At 38.4% G+C, this 17,001-nt stretch overlaps 2 protein-coding genes across 2 annotated transcripts; both read right to left on the bottom strand.

The window, feature by feature from the left end:
• Positions 1–911: 911 nt before the first annotated feature.
• Positions 912–2,547, bottom strand: LOC144637009 (tyrosine-protein kinase receptor Tie-1-like). The gene is made up of 4 exons (XM_078496187.1): positions 2,288–2,547; positions 1,868–1,908; positions 1,470–1,566; positions 912–1,107 (listed from the first exon to the last, which is right to left on the bottom strand). The coding sequence occupies exons 1-4, from the start codon at positions 2,545–2,547 to the stop codon at positions 912–914; spliced, it is 594 nt and encodes a 197-aa protein (XP_078352313.1).
• LOC144634385 (uncharacterized) lies at positions 2,365–14,145 on the bottom strand. Its single transcript, XM_078493337.1, has 10 exons — positions 14,044–14,145; positions 9,889–10,207; positions 9,135–9,446; positions 6,580–6,906; positions 5,592–5,817; positions 4,981–5,189; positions 4,165–4,349; positions 3,663–3,749; positions 3,032–3,252; positions 2,365–2,502 (listed from the first exon to the last, which is right to left on the bottom strand). The coding sequence occupies exons 2-9, from the start codon at positions 10,178–10,180 to the stop codon at positions 3,151–3,153; spliced, it is 1,740 nt and encodes a 579-aa protein (XP_078349463.1). The 5' UTR covers positions 10,181–10,207; positions 14,044–14,145; the 3' UTR covers positions 2,365–2,502; positions 3,032–3,150.
• Positions 14,146–17,001: the final 2,856 nt, after the last annotated feature.

Raw genomic sequence — 17,001 nt, forward strand, 5'->3', positions numbered from 1 at the left:
TACTTACCGGAATGAGACGATATCGATGAGTAATGAATGAAATCAATGACTAATCAATGCAATCAATGACTAATCGATGCAATCGATGACTAATCGATAACCAAAAATTTTGTGGCCTATCGATTAGTCATCGATTACTCATTGATCATCGGCAATAATCAATGACTAATCAACTGATTACCTATCGATTACCTATTGATTACTCATTGATTTCATTGATGCCATTGATGTCATCGATTAGTTATGCCTGGACGTAAATAAACGTTAGGGATGAGATTAGTGTGATAAGCAATTATATAAGGCACTCGAATCTGGTTTAAAAACTCGCACCCGTACTCAATCTCGTACTCGTAGTCCAATCTAAAGGTCGCTAATATAAGTAGGTCAGTATAAGCCACACAAAAGATCGTGTAACAATTTTCTGTACAACTTACATCAGAGTTGTTAATGGAGTCCCCCATTTTAAAGGAGAACCGAGGAGCTCAAGAAAATCAATTTTTTTTTACTTTAATTTACAATGTTTAATTATATCAATATAAAAAAATACCGAGTTAGAAAGAGGTACTCTTTAAGTTTATTTCAAATCGAGACAGGTCTCCGTTTATTATATTTTCATTGATCTCTCTAACGCCTTAATAATGTCAGGTACTCATTACATAGCATGAATTTTCCTAATCTTGCAGAAAGTCTTGCTAGATGGACACTTCAATAATATATTTTCGAGTAAATGGAAACTGTTATACGGCTGTAATTACTATTTGTTGATAAGGTTTTAAAACTATAATTATAACAAAACGATACTAATATGACTCTTCAATCGAGAAATTTAGACATATATCTTCCTCACAGAATGTCTTTTGACAAAGTGTTTCAGTATGGTCAGTTGATCTGAACAAAATGTCATGCTATCCTTATTCGTTATCTTCTACCTCCGCATTACTGTTTACGTCCTGAATTTTATAGTAGGTTATAGATTCTTTATTTATCTGTGATAGCTCCAAATAAGGAACTTGTTTTTGTAACATCAACTCCAAGGTCTCACGAAGATGGGCAAAAGTTGGCCTCTCTGTCGGTTTTTTATTCCAACATGTCTCCATAATCTGGTACCTTGAGATACGAAGAAACGAAAACCGAGAGGACGTTAATGAGGGTCTTGAAGAAAGGTAAAAATCCCATTTCCCGAATTTCCAAATCCGATTTGCAGTTCTATTGTTTATTTGTTTATGGTTCCCATTACCAATCTTATTTTCCGGTGAAAATTTGCTTAAATCCCAACTCCCATTTTTCCCCTTCAGGCCCCCTTAAATGATCTGGTGCGCGAATTGATCATGCTTCTGTTACACTTTACTACAATTAGCAGGTAAGTGGCCTGATGGTTAGCCCTGGCCAGTGCCTCTCTCCATCTGGGGTTCGGCACAGTCACACTGCAACCATATGTTTAAACCAAATCATTTGCACTAAAAACTCACATTTCATCGGAGCAGAAACTTGGCTTTTCCATGCGATATCCTTGTCTGAGAAGTTTGTAGAGCTCAGCGTTGGTGACGGTGGGGTAAGGAGTGCCACCTTAAATCCAAGCAAACTTTTAGCCCGGGATCATAATTTTATATGCGTGTGCGTTATATAAATTTGTTCGGGTAACTGGCCTTATAGTCGACCACTTGCGAGTTGGAATTCAAGATGGCATTTGCATGCTAAAATATACTTGCATTGCAGTCAACTAAGCATCGACTTTTTACAGTTCCCTTTGAGTTTTGGCTGGTTTACTACGGTAAAAATACCACAGTCGCAATACATAATTGACTTGAGCAAAAGCACCAGCTACCACAAACGTACAAACTGTAGTTAAAACCTCAAGTATACATACCAAAGGTGACCATTTCCCACAAAAGTATTCCGAATGCCCACCTAAAGTACAAAGAAAGAGCAAAAGGAAAAGTTTAATAAGTTCGCGAAACACCATTTCGAGAAAAATATTAATTGGCTATCCAATTCAGCTTTGGTATGTTACATCCTTATCCCATTACAGGCAGAATTCCCGGGGCAGAATTATACAAACTTCAAAATAGTCAATTGAAAGACAAAAGATCCAGTGTAATGTAAAACGACCTAAGAAAAGCCCCTAACTTCCTACGTATATTGAACATGAAAATCAGCTTTTACTTGACAGAGCATAGTAAATAAAGCCGACATCTTGGATTACTCTATTACTTAGGTGCTATGGGGCCCGAGGACAATTCTGCTCTGTGACTTTTCCCTAAAACGAACCAACGTAACTACTACTTACACGTCACTCAGTGAAGTAAACACCTGGTCATAAATGGCTTCAGGCGCCATCCATTTGATGGGCAGCTTTTTCTGCTTACTGCAGTGGTACACTTTCTCTTCGTACACGTGACGACTGAGACCAAAATCTGCCACTTTTACTTCCTTGTTGTCTCCAACGAGAATGTTACGAGCAGCCAGATCACGATGGACGAAACCTTTACCTGACAGATACTCCTGTGAAACAGAGTTAAGTGGAAACATCGATATTCTCCTTAACATATCGAAAAAATATATTTTTCAGTTAGGCATAGCGATACTCGGAATAAATATTCTTTTCTCAGTTTTTTACGTCACTTACTGGAAAACGTCTTTGACATCTTAACACCATGAGCACATTTACTATCTATTTCTAAGATGTCAATTCAATGTTCAGAGAACATAACGAAAATCACAACTAGGAGAGCACGTTCATTTAATTAACTTTCAAGATCTCCTTAACAAACACTTCAATAGACCCATGGCACCTTGATCATGAAAAATCGTTTCCCCGTTGGTTTTTGTTTCTTTCTCTTACTGACTTCTTCCTGCGTCAAGCCTGTGTTTCAAAACAAGAAAACTTGCCTTTCTGTAAAACATGCCATCTAAAGCAAAGAAAGAATTTTTTAAAGGAGTGCACATTTTTGCTTTCCCGAGCACTGTTCAACATCCCCTATAACCCCCATATGGATCTTAACTTTGTAATATGGAATAACGAGCAACGTACCATTCCCTTTGCTATCTGCCATGAGAATGATAGAAGATCTTTCAGTGCAAAATCTATATCGTCTTCTCCATGGATGCCTCCTGCATCGGAGGAATCGCTTACTTTATTGTTGTAACTTGCTAGCTGAACATCTTCATCTCGATCATATCTTTGTCCATTCCAGGACTTTGTTGGGAACATTTTAACATTGGTTCTGAGGACAGCGTCTTGTTAGATGCTTTCTACAACGAGTTCAGGATGAAAGTAGTTGAAATTGAGACACCATGGAAGTGTAGACAGCATGCTAGCGTATCCTCATTAAGAAGGGGGTCCTAGTTACAACCAGGTTTAATATCATCCAGTATTCAATGCAATTTTATAGAGAGAAAGCCTTTATTTAAATAGGGTTACTCCATCAGCTTTTACAATAAAAACTGTTATCAATAGAGGCCCTAGTAAAAAGTAAAAAGTCGCTAAAAGCCTAAAATGGAAGTTAAAAAGATTAAACACCATGTGCTACTATCGGTGGTGTGAAGAGAGACCCAATGAAATTAAAATTCAGATGTTACACCATATACACGTACCACCGAACCGAAACAAAATAGTGCTATCCTTCTGATCGAGTAATAAGCATAAAAATGAATAAACATACCTGAGATAACATGGCATCACTTCCAAGATTGTCACAGTAATGAGAACCGTTTGTCTTTTTTCGGTTCTCAAGCACAGATTCGAAGACCTGCAAAAACGACCACAAGGGCAGTGTGTAAAGCTAGTACATTAGGGCCGAAGACATTTACTCATAACAAGCATAGACCTTATGAACTACCAAAATGAAAATTAAGATGCTTGAAGATGAGTGACAGCTATCAATAGAGCCAAACAAGAAACCATAAGCGTTCCAGCCGCAAAACCCGTCGGAGTCTGGAATTTTTAAAACGTGTTTGCTTAATGGGTGTGAAGATTTGGATTATGGTGACTGAGATTTGGGGTGGCTCTTTGCTTTTAGAACTAGCTCGAAAGAGGTCTCTTTATGAAAAAGTATGTTTCTTTCGTTTTCTTTTGTTGTAGAACTAGAGAATCATCTAACGGTCAGTAGAGAGTGGAAAATATACCTTCACTCATATTTATCTACTACTACATTGCAGACACACCTGATTTCTTCTTTTCCTCAAATAGTTGAGCAGGTCTCCGTTTGCGAGATATTCCACCACAAGGTACATGGGCTCAACAGATGTACAACAACCCAACATGTTCACTATGTTCCGGTGAGATCCAACTTTCTTCATCAGTTGGATTTCTTTCAGGAATTCTTTCTTTTGTTCATCGTCTGCTTCCTCTTTAAAAATACCGGACAGTGAAAGTAACGTCGAGTGTTGTAGCTCAGCTTAGGTTATAACTAGTATAACACGTTTTCAATGAGTCTTGCTTGCTTAATACGTTGCCATTTATTCTTCCTTAATTTTCGTGCTGTAGTCTGGCTCATTAAAGTCTTAGCCACAACTCAGTGCTATAACTTGTTGCTAACTTAGTTATTTGTCATTATTTCCGTTTCTCGACCTTTGTTGTAGTTTTGTTCACTAAATTATCTTAGCCATATTCCTGAACCCAATTTGCTATTTTAAGTAACAACACACAATTATTTTTTTTATTTTTAAAAGGTTTTTATTTTAGTGTATGATTGCCTTTTTATACTATTTTTTTGTTTTGTTTATTCATCAAATTTTTCTTTATCAGTGTTAATTTTTTAATCAGCAGGACCCCGTTGATAACAGTACTTTTATAATGAAGAGTTATCCTGCATAAATAATCGATTATTATTAAGTAGAGCAGACCAAGTTAGTTGCTATAGCTGCTTGGCACCAGCTAGCTGTATTAGAGTCGTATCGTATTATAGGTGTCTTAAAGCCTTATTTGGACTAGGTCGAGTGTAGGCAAACGCACCGTTACACTTTTACCACACAACTTACCACACAACAACTTGACAGCGACAGTTATTTTCGGCCTTTGCAGCTTCTCCTTGCCCTGACTTTTAGAACGTACTTTTCTTTCGCGTGGGGAGTCACGTGATTTCATTTCCGCTGTGTGCACCTCGCCAAACTGACCATGTCCAATTTTCTCTAAGCACGTGATTTCCTCAGGGAGAATTTCCCACTGGTCAACTAGACAAGCATCTTTTCTAGAAAGAAGACGACAACGTCACAAGTCATTTGACGTATATTGCATTTCTTAACTGCGTATTGCACACTCGTGGCAATGTGATGCTTTTATTGGAGGAGGAGGAGGAGGAGATGGATGGATGGATGGATGGATAATCTTTATTATTATAAATAACATGTACACAAAACGTGAAAAGTAGTCCACATGCTTTACGTCGTACTGGAATAAGTAGCTTGCAGAATGTTTTATTCGTTTGCTCTTTTCACCCCCTCTCTCACCCACAGCCCCAATCTCGAGCTCCAAAAATATATATTCACAGCTGTTAGTACCGGTCGTATATGACCAAATCTTTCCAAATATAGAAAAAAAAATCTGGCTGTAGGTCATTTTGATTTTTTTTTCACAAAAGTTTGCGCCAAACCTTGTCGTTATTCGTTTCTTGATTATAAAGATCACAAAAACTGTTACAATGACGATGAACGCTAACACCACCAGTGATGTTACTAAGACAGTCAATGGACTGGACTTGGAATCTTGGACAGTTGGATTCTCGGTCTGGATTGTCGGAGTCAATTCTTGGAGTGGATTCTCGGTCTGGATTCTCGGAGTGGATACAAGGATTGCTGTCGCCTTCTTAGTAGAAGCTGCTGCAACAAGGAGTGGAGACACGGAATCACAAGACTGTCCGATTGATGATACCCCCCCCCCCCCCCCCAGATCAGTTGTAATGGAACCGCTAACGGTCACCCTCGGGACCCAGTGCTGAGAACGTGATGATTGGAAATTAAGATTTTTCGGGGAAGAAAATTGTATGTTGATGTGACTGCATAAAAGAAAGTGGCCAAAAAGAATAACTTGTCAGATCATTTTTCTGTAACTAATAAAGGTGCATGTTCCACGTTTATGAAAATGAAAGATAGTAGCGGAGACTAATGTCTCGTCGGTGACAACGTTTAAGGCCGGTTTCTGTAGAATGAAGCAAACAAGAACTATTGCTGTTTCCCTTGGATGAAGATGGATACTCAAACACACACCACAGTGTCCCAAAACAATGCTCGAAACCGGACCGTGAGACTCACATTACAACACGCTAATTATAGGGCAGTGTCATTAAGTGCGATTATATGCAATCAGATTTAAGAAGCAACTAGAAAGTACGCGGTGAATATCATAAAGACAAGGCAAACAACACGTATAGTAGACTAAGATGTTGGTAGAAACAAGGTATGGTTTTGATCATCTGGCTAAAGTTTTCGTTTTTGAGCTATGCATGACATTTTTCGTGTCGCTGAAAACATCATATTTTATACATTGAAGAACCCGATCAAATTTTCCATCTTGTTACACAAGGTTCTAATTATGTAGGTGATGTAATAGGGAGCTCGTTAATGTTACGGCAGATTACTTACGTATATGAGGCTCTTTAGTTACATTGCCTATCGTTGGATTGACGAGTTCCTTGGAGCTTTCCCCTTCAGAGTTTTCAGCAGTAACAATAACCTCGTACAGCCTATCCAGTTGCACCTTCAACTTTTCCCACTGCACGCGTTGCGAACGGAACGGAACAAACATTTTTCTTTCCCATGGTTCATTGGTTTCATCATTAATGATCCTGTAATATATGTTGTTTTGCATAATAGAACATCCATGGTCGTCAAAGTTTTTCCAAAAAATTTTAGCCTTTCCTGATTCTGGTTCTAAAATGAAGTTCGTGATTTCTGGTGAGTCTGGCACGGCTGTCAAATAATACAACGGATAACTTTGAGCACGTTTCACACATAGATAACCTAAAAATCCAGTTTCCCCGAATAGAGAAAAATTTCATGGATTGACTACAGGTCCATATTCGCCCGCCGGGGGGGGGGGGGGGCACTCAAAAAAGTTTTTTTACGGGGAGGCTCCGCCCCAAGCTTTTACCCCTTACCCTTTTATATACCATTTTGACAGATATTGTACCCCTTTCGTATACCTTTTACTGAAAAAAGGTACCCTTTTCATATACCTTTATAACATAGCTAGCAGAGCCGCGCAATCAAATTCAGTATACGTAAGCGTGCTCAAAATCCCGATGGAGCACGCTGATGACGTAATCGACGAGTGAAAATCTCACTGAGTAAAGCTCATACGCTGTGTTTTGCGAAAGCGACGACATATTATCTTCGGAATATGAAAAGTGAATCCTTTCACTATTTTTCCAAGGATACGAGCTACAAGGTAAGCTGTTTCTTATTACGAGACGGAGAGCGAAAGAGAAAATAAATTCGATTTTGCCGTCAAAGTTGTTTGTGTGCTTTTCTTCATTCAAACAACAACAACTAACGTGCGAGTCTCGAAGGACGAAAACGTTTTTTACGGCGCTAACGTGGAAGAATGGGCCAACCATGAATGACAACAGCTCGATGGCACTAAAAACTAGCTGCTTGACGAAAGTTTTCGCATTTTAAGCATTACACCAAAGCGTCTACGGCTCTGTTGTGATTTTGCCGCCCGGGAAAAATTTACTTCATCGGGCGCTTCATTCCAACTACCGTTTTCAAAAATAAATGTTTATTTACATCAATTACAAATAAAATCGGTCCATAAAAATACTTAAAACTAAGCATGGAATCGAATTCTTTGACTCTTTTAACCCTTGGAATCTGTTCGGCTGTTCGAGGTTGTTTTGTTTTAATTTTCTTCCACTCGGGAGTAAACACTGCAAATTAATAAACACAGTTTTTTCCCGCCGCCGGGTTTGATGCACAATTCCACCGGCAATGTTATAAAACAATTGGTTCATGCTTTTAGCTGTGCTCCATCGAGTTATGGAGCACTTGGGAAGTTTGGAGAGCACTCAAGAAGCTAGAGTTGCCCTCGGCTATCGCCTCGGGCAACTCTTACGCTTCTTTCGTGCTCTCCAAACTTCCCGCGTGCTCCATAACTCGATGGAGCACGCTAAAGCATGAACCAATTGTTAAAAAAGACATGGCATAGACTTAGAACAGGACGTTTTCTTGTCATTTTCATCCAGCGTTTAATAAATTAAAATAATACAGCCATAAAGTGCGTCTGTTCGAAATATTTTAATTAAAGGCCCTTTTAAAAACCTAAATGACGGATTTTCATACCCTTTCATATACCAAAACTTGTGAAATCCCTACCCTTTTATATACCTGAAGCCTGAAAAAGGTACCCCTTTCGGGCGGAGCCTCCCCGTATAGGCCATTAATCCAGCAGGGACGTCCAGACTTAATGAACTATTGGTACTTAAGAGTTCAAACTGTTTCCTAAATCGAAATTTGTATTGGTCAAATTTCATGTACATTTGTTAATATAATGAGCCTCCAAGAATTCCTTCACCTAAAAAGGTATACAACAAAACATGTAAAACTGAAAACAGAATACACAACTATGCTAGACGAATGAGACTTGAAACTACATTTGCTTCGAAAGAACAAATGCAATTTTCGCTCATGATCTCCAGTTATAAATATAAAAATAAATGGTGTTTATAGTGGTCATGCACTTAGCTTCATATCTCTACGAGATAGCTAGTTTACTGGCATGCCACTGAAACAGAGGAAACAAATATTTCTAAATGAACATAACAACTAATCGCAACTGGCAGGAGGCAGACCAGTTGGCTATATACAAAGCGTGGTCGAGGATTTGAACTCGGGACAACCGAGAAACAAATCCAGCTAGTGGCCAGGGCAGGTCTTGAACCGGGGACCTCCGGATTACAACACCAGCGCCCCAAACCACTCGGCCACGCTTGCCTCCAAAGTTGAAGCATTTACTACAGCATATTTGCAGCACAAAGACTATATACCACGTGGGCTCTTTTGCCCGACTAGCAGTGACTAAAATTGTTTATTTGTTCAAACGATCCTGGCAATCTGGGTACTTGGTTACGTCCTGTAATCGCCTTCTCTTGCCATCAGTTTAAATGCAGTATAGGGTAAATGTTAGATCTACTTCTCACCTGAAGCTATTACTGTGATGTTTTGTCTCCATGGTGACCCGACAGGTTTCCCAGCCAAATCAAAAGCAGTCAACTGAACAGAGTAAGATTTGTTTCTCTGAAGGTCCCTTCCGAGATAAATCCTTTCAATCTGCGGCAATTTTAATTTTTCTGACCAGTCCAGTTCTGAAGAGTTTATTTCAAAGAAATAGTAGAAGTTCTGAGTACAAACCACTTCCACTGGAGGCAACTTCCATGCCATTTGAAAACCACTGCAGTTTGCATAAGCAAAAGATACAATGGGTGCCACGTGCTTCTTTATTGAACCCTCAACTGAAAGGAGATGAAGATAATATAAGCGCTCAACAAGTAGCGGGAGGATGGTTTCTCTTCGAGAGAGAAAGGGTGGGGGGGATTTTGGGGGTGGGTCGGGGAGCTTATTACGGTATATACTTGAATGGAATGCCCTTCTTAAGTACAGTACCACTGAAGAAAAAGTTTCCGTACCACCTACGACTAGAAGTCCAACTTTTTAGCTTAACCATCCCTTGCAACAAATATATGCAGAAATCACGAATGAAGTGAACACTCCAAAAAAGATTTTAATCTCTCCAGCAGTCAGTGTTATAGATATATTTTTAATTAAACTATCCCAAGTGAAATTTTTGCAACCGACAACTGACGAGTGCCTTGACCACAAGCGGGTAATCGACTGACCGTCCTTCTGACTTTTATTTAGCCTGCAATATACCCTCCTAAAGCCCCACTGCCTTACCTTGAACACATGCGAAGTAAATCCTCTTCTCACACTGAGAATACGCGATCTGATTCTCTTGCATGATCTTAAAGCCAGTGCAATTCTCCAGAGGCTCATTGTGATGCCACGTGAAGAGGTCTTTAAATCGAAATACAGCTGCTGATTGGTTGAGATGTATGTAGAATGTTAAAGAACAGAAAGGATTTTCAATTTGAATTGCTCTCGCTCCTAGGCTCTTGCAACTTTTTTTTAGGGTCCGCGATTGAGCCATGTATGATTTCTGATGATAACAACAAACAATCATGCCCATACTGGATCCAATCAGGTCTGCACCTTGCTGCAAATAAATAAATATATGATTTTTCATTAATTGTTTAATTAATACATTAGTACATACATACAAACAAACAAACAAACAAACGAATATGTTAACTATTTAGAACATGTAGAAAAGAACGAGAGAAGCTTTCAAAGAGCGAGAAATGTTAAATTGTTGAAGGAAAAAACTGTCTCGAGTTTCCAAATGCCTATGCAAGATTAATTTTGTGAACAATGCTAACTGAGAGAAAGCGTTTTCGATTTCATTTTACAAAATAGCCCGTAAAAACACATACACCAGAGCGCGTTTTTCTATTGGGTAGTTGCTCATAAATTACGAAAAAGAGAACTTTTTATTAATTTTATTGCCTACAAAACACAAGAAGAAAGCGCTGTCAGGTTCAACTAATATTCGGCAAGTGTATAATTCACTTAAATTTCGGAACTCCCGAATTGGATGTTCCACGGTTGGCATCAACCCTTGAGTTAAAATTCTATTGTCGCAGTTCCGCGAAGAACCCCAACAAGTGCCTAATTACCAAAGCGCTATTGCTTATGACTTACTTTCGTTCACTTTGACGGCTGTGAAGGAAAAATGACAAATGAAGGGTCTACTGTTGGTTCCACAAGAATTAACGTTTACCCAGAGATCTCTTCCTGAAGAAAACATCGACCAAGGATTGGGTAAATACATTAAATTGAAGTTCCAGAAATATCCAATATGGCGGCTCGATGGAAAAGGCCCATCGCGAATCGTCATCCAGAATTGAACAGGAGGCCGAGAACGCGGCACTTGCACAGTAAGCTGTATCTGGTGGCCCTCCTGGACGGAAATAACCCAGGTATAGTTGACTCTTGTGTAAGTCACGTTAGGATAGTCTGGGCTGCTAAAGCTTCCAGCGCTGCCATTGAGGTGAACGTTATATGAGATGCAGGCTGAAATGAAAGTGTTTTGAAAAAACAGTTTTTGTTATTATTATTATTATTATTATTATTATTGTTATTATTATTATTTTTATTATTATTATTATTGAAATGAATGAAATGATCCTCGCAGTGTGTTAGCAATTTAAGCAATTTAAGCAACTGAGGTATGAATCCTTGATACTTTGGCAGCAGGTCAATTGTGGGCCATAATGTCCTGCATGTGGAGTAGAAGACAACGTGCATATGTGAAAGGCACAAATGTGAACTGCGGATAAATGATGAAATGAATGAAATGATTTCATATATTCACTTTGTCATCTACTCCACATGCGGGACATTGGACCCACAATTGACCTGCTCCCAACGTATCAGGCTTCATAGCTCAGTTGGTAGAGCAACGCACCGGTATCGCGGAGGTCATGGGTTCAAATCCCGTTGTAGCCTTGAAATATTTTTCAGGCTAAAAAATGCAATTGGTTAAGTCTTTCATATATTCACTTTGTCATTATTATTATTGTTGTTGTCGTCGTTGTTGTTGTATTGTTGTACATACATAAATTAGTTAATCAGTATTATTTAACTAACAATGTCGTTTTCCTTCTCTGGGTGGCTGATTCTTCCAAAACAAAATCGCTATTGATCTCTAATTGACAGACAAATACTGTACTGACTTCAAGAATAAGTTAGTAATTAAGCAAGCATATAAGTCACAGCGTTATAAAAAAAACGACGTTCAGAAAACCCGAGCTAATTTTTAGTTGACAAATCGATTTTCCTCATTTTTGCTCACATATAGCTATAAGTTTGAAAAAGGACCTGGACTGAAAAGTTTCTATATGAAACACTTTTTAAAAAATAACATAAGAAAATTGTCCTTGTTTCGTGTTCAAACACTCAAATTTGTTGGGGTTTTAAACCCGAAATTCGCTATCATAAATCCTTTTCGCGTTTACAAAGCGAAGTGTACAGTAGAAGTCTGTAAAAACATCTTGTTCTTTTTAAAGGCCCTTTCTTTTCACTCGAAGATAATTTCGCGACTGTAGCGAAACTCACCAAACTAAATCAATTCAAAAATAGGGAAGAGATCTTTAACGATAACAGAAAATGTTATTCGGTAACCATTTTCTATGACATAACTCAACATGTGACGCTCGCCTAATTTTTCAATCCTTTAAACCTTAATCTCGCGAACTCGTGAATCGGCTGTTTTCTTGTAATAGTTCCCTGAAGAGCAGTCTGCTCGTGCTCGACAAAATATTCACTAGGATCTAGTACCTCTGTATTGTTGAATGGCCTTTGCAGAAATTTACCAAGTGTTCAAGAAATAGGTTGTCAATAATGGACTTCTTTTGGGGCTCCAAACTGGTCGACCTACATACTTAAATGAAACATATCTACGCGGTGCTCAAACTCTGCTTGAAGGTTTTTTTTTTTCATTTGACCTACCTCGGTCGGTATAAATCGCAGACCATGCAGACTGCAGACTGCAGACTGCAGACGGTGCAGACCGTGCAGACGGTGCAGACCGTGCAGACTGAGTAATTTTTTTTTCTTCTTTTTTTACATTGTGTTTCACAAAACTTTTCACGAACGGTTTCCGAAGTTGGTTTGAAATTCGCGAAGTTCGCTACGAACTTTAGGGGGAATTTCATTAAGTAGTTGTCAATCAAATTACGAACTTCGAAACGAAATTGTGAATTTCACGTGCAGCGAAGTTGAAAGGTTGAGGAGTTCGCAAGTTGAGAAGAAGTTCGTCCAGTTTATTTAATTTGGTGAAATGAATCCGTTCACGGTACAAGGAAGGGCAATTTCAAGTCCAGGAAGGCAGGAAATCATCTAAAGTTGGCTTCAAGGTCAAGGATTATTTTATTTAGCTTCCAGCTTGTTGAGTTTTCTTCTACTGTCAGAGAGCGCGTTACACTGTAAACATTGGAACATTTTAAGTTGTAAGTAAAACGAACTGGTCGGATATAGCATTTTATTTGTTAAGTTCAGGTTTCTAGTTCAATTTTATAACGTAAACAAATGCTTCGGTTGGTAGTTATGCTTTGGGAATACAGGGTTTTCTTGAGAAATCCCCCAAAATTGTTTACACTGTCCTTAATAATAAAATATAAGTAATTCGTAAATAAATACACATTTCAATTGTTCCAAAGCAAGTGTTGTTTATAAGTAAAAAAAAATTTTAACCAAAGCTTATTTTTTTTGCAAATATAAATTATTTCAGAGGAACAGAGTTTATCACGAACAGACAGATGGCGTGACTTGCGTGTTGTGTAAACACAGAAGTATAACAACACGGAATTGAAAGTTCTGATCTGGTTTTCCGCAGATTTTCCAAACTGATGTGTATTCAAGAAGGAAAACGTTTTTTTTCTCTTTAGAAGATTTTTACGGCACACACAAACAGTATTTTTATATGTAAACCGGTTCATCTGTTGAAATTTTTTCCTTCGAAACTGCACACGGCAGAACTTGTAATCTATTTTTAGTCGGGTGTCGAGTGACATTGGGAAAACTCAGTTGTAACATTCACAAACCATTTTCAGGGCAGCCTTGCTTTTTAGTCCGTTGATGTCCTGCCTTACTGGACTTGGGATTTCACCAAATTAAACAAACTGGACGAACTTCTTCTCAACTTGCGAACTCCTCAACTTTCAACTTCGCTGCACGTGAAATTCACAATTTCGTTTCGAAGTTCGTAATTTGATTGACAACTACTTAATGAAATTCCCCCTAAAGTTCGTAGCGAACTTCGCGAATTTCAAACCAACTTCGGAAACCGTTCGTGAAAAGTTTTGTGAAACACAATGTAAAAAAAAGAAGAAAAAAAATTACTCAGTCTGCACAGTCTGCACCGTCTGCACGGTCTGCACCGTCTGCAGTCTGCAGTCTGCACGGTCTGCGTTTTATACCGACCGGACCTACCTTCACATGTTATTCTCTTGAGAACGATGGAAAATATCAGCAACAAGAACAGTGGTAAAAGTTTCACTGCACGAGCCATCATGAAAATACGAGGAGTTTCTTTAATTTCCTTCATCAACTGGGCAAAATTTTGCTTGGGAGATAAACACCATAACTGACGTTAAAAAGCTGATTGATTTTGGAACAGAGCTATTGGCAGAAGCTTCCGCTTTTAAGTGCAGAAAAAGTCACAGCAAACAGCATTCAGTGATAATTTCCTGAAAAAATCTTAAAGGGTCAATGGCACCATTATCACTAGGCAGAAAAAAGGAAAAACGAGTTAATGACGTAATGTTACTAGACAATAGAAGAGAGAAAATCCAGGCGTTAAAGTAGACGCTATATCGAACGCTAGAAATAATCTTCCACTTTAATAGCTCTAAATACTGATGAACGTTAACTGGTAGAAAAAAAAAAGACATATCATTTCACCTTTCGTCAAAAGATGCAAGTGCTTCTATTGACACCATTTAAGTGCAAAATAAATTTCAATGCTATTTTCAGCAGCTAGCGCTTTTCAAGTACAGGAAAAGAGACAAAAGAAGACATCGTTAAGTTAAATTTCCGGAAAAAGCTTCGAGAATCAATGGGCCACTATAATCACTAGGCAAGAATGTTGCAAAACGAAGGTTATGACAAAGTACATTTATATACAATACAAGATAGAGAATCCAGGCAAATGTGTATATTTTTTAACGAACTGTAGCAATTGAACTTCCACGTTCATAGTTCTAAAGTACAATGGACGTTCACACGAAAAAATAAATATTCTGCGTGCAGTGCTTAACGAAAGATACACTAATGTTGTTTCTAAGTACAGATATGGTCTAAAGCAAACTGCATCAATTAATAACTTCCTGAACAAAGTAGGAAAATCAATAGGCAGCATTATCTCCAGAATATTGGAAGGGGTTATGACATAAGTAGGTATAATAGTCTTTTAAAATACAAGAAAGAGACTTCAGCGCGAATTTATTTTTTAGCCAGCGATGAGTATAAATTGTGCAGTCCCATAGTGCTTAAGTCTGGTAAAAGTAAGGCACCTCTTACCCCCCCCCCCCCCCAGTACACAAGCTGTTGGTCACAGTGTATTTCCTGTTCACACTAAGATAAAATATTACAAAAATGGATATGAAAATGCCAAAATTCTGGTTTACCCTCGGACGTACAAGTGGAGGGGATGAGGGTGGGTGCTGGGTGGTTGCCACCCCGAACATGATGTTTCTCGTAACTTGGAAAGGAGGATTTACTCTATGATGCTGAAACTTTCAGTAGCTGATCATTCATCCCTTGCGGAATGTTTTGGACGTTGCCATGGTGACGTCATGATAACAAGCAGGCCTGAACACAAGTCGCCATTTTTGACAAAATTCTTTATTTTCCATTTTTTTTATTAAAACAGAATTGTACATTTTGTCGTATTTTATATTTCATTAGCGTTTTAGCTTGATTTTGTATCAATTTCTCTTATTTTCTGACCTTCTAAGAAAACGGATCCAAAATGGCGGCTCTAATGACGACATATGACGTCACAGCCCAAAAATGTTGCCATCCTGTAGAGTAAGCTAAGTGCTTTCTATTGAGTGCAAAATAATTTCGCTGCACGTTAAAAGAACGAAAATCTTACGGGGGTGGGGGCATCTACCCCCTCTCCAACCCCCCCTTGTATAACAGTATGGGTACGTCCGAGGTTTAACATCGGGGTCACAAATTTGAAGCAGTCCCAAGACGCACGACCTAACGACGTCCAAATTTGAAGCTATTTTTGCCCTTTGAGATTTTAGGGCCGATTATTTAAACGCAGTTTAAAATTGGATTAGGAAAGACATTGTGTAAACCAGGGATTAGTATATGATACTGATTATATAAACGACATTGATCTAATGCCCATTCTAAACGAAGCTAAACCAGGCACTATAGGGTTACGCTGCCCGAAGAGCCACCTTTGCGATTTTTCTTGTAAACGTATAGTCCGCCGCTATTTATAAAGAAATGTTCTTTCGCCTTTAGTGGCTCAAGATGGAGCTTTCAACCTCCTAGACTAATATGATATGGAATGACATCTGAAAACCATAATTATATACATATTTACGGTGCGTTACTTGACCATATAGTATATGTAGGAGATAATAATTTAAACACGGTTTTCGTTTGACTTGTAAATATTGTGATATTCAATAGTTTCAGTTTATCGGTAAAAGCAATGTTGCACGCGGCTTGCTTTGCTAGATGTGATTAGTCACGGATGACTGCTTTAGCTTAAAGGGTTTTGTCATATACATACTAGTTATGCAACGCTTTCGAGTGGTATACTATGGAATATCCCACGAGTCACTTGTATTTTCTCGGTATACACACGAGCCTTTAGGCGAGTGTGTATACCAAGAAAATACAAGTGACAAGTGGGACATTCCATAGTATACCACGAGAAAGTGTTGTGTAACTATTTTATACCATGCCATAGAAAATACGCTTACTAAATTTCGTCGAGAATGCAATCGCAGCGCACGATGGGAAGGTTGGGTTGAATACCGTCGAATATACAACGACTTTCCTGTATTCTGATTGGCTGTATTTTCTATGGCATGGTATAAAAACTAATAATATGAAGAAAACAGTTCATATATTAAGATGAATTTGATTTCGTTTGCTTTTGGTTATTTTGTACTCATGTAAACACTGTCAGTTACTGTCATATGTTGGAGACATATGTCTTTTTTAATCTCCCGTGCAATATTTTACGGCGTATATGATATGGAACTTCAATGGTTTACTGATTATTTATTCCTTCGCAAGCAGATCGTCCAATACAATGGTGTGCTTTCTGAACCAAGTCAAGTTTACATCGGAGTTCCACAAGGAAGTATTCTTGGACCTCTTCTTTTTCTCATCTACTTTAATGATGTGCATAGTCCCCTT

The sequence above is a fragment of the Oculina patagonica genome, chromosome 13 (assembly GCF_052425735.1).
Source record: "Oculina patagonica isolate OP01 chromosome 13, crgOcupat, whole genome shotgun sequence".
NCBI lineage: Eukaryota > Metazoa > Cnidaria > Anthozoa > Scleractinia > Oculinidae > Oculina > Oculina patagonica.

What these genes read in the sequence shown, in the direction of transcription:
- LOC144637009 (XM_078496187.1), bottom strand. Translation starts at nt 2,547, where the DNA reads ATGTTAAGGAGAATATCGATGTTTCCACTTAACTCTGTTTCACAGGAG. An exon ending in TTTACTTCACTGAGTGACGT is followed by an intron (nt 1,909 to 2,287) that starts GTAAGTAGTAGT and finishes TTTGTACTTTAG; the next exon opens with GTGGGCATTCGGAATACTTT. An exon ending in AGTTTCTGCTCCGATGAAAT is followed by an intron (nt 1,108 to 1,469) that starts GTGAGTTTTTAG and finishes TCGTATCTCAAG; the next exon opens with GTACCAGATTATGGAGACAT.
- LOC144634385 (XM_078493337.1), bottom strand. Translation starts at nt 10,180, where the DNA reads ATGGGCATGATTGTTTGTTGTTATCATCAGAAATCATACATGGCTCAA. An exon ending in AACTAAAGAGCCTCATATAC is followed by an intron (nt 5,818 to 6,579) that starts GTAAGTAATCTG and finishes TCCTTGTTGCAG; the next exon opens with CAGCTTCTACTAAGAAGGCG. An exon ending in GTGATGCCATGTTATCTCAG is followed by an intron (nt 3,253 to 3,662) that starts GTATGTTTATTC and finishes AACTCGTTGTAG; the next exon opens with AAAGCATCTAACAAGACGCT.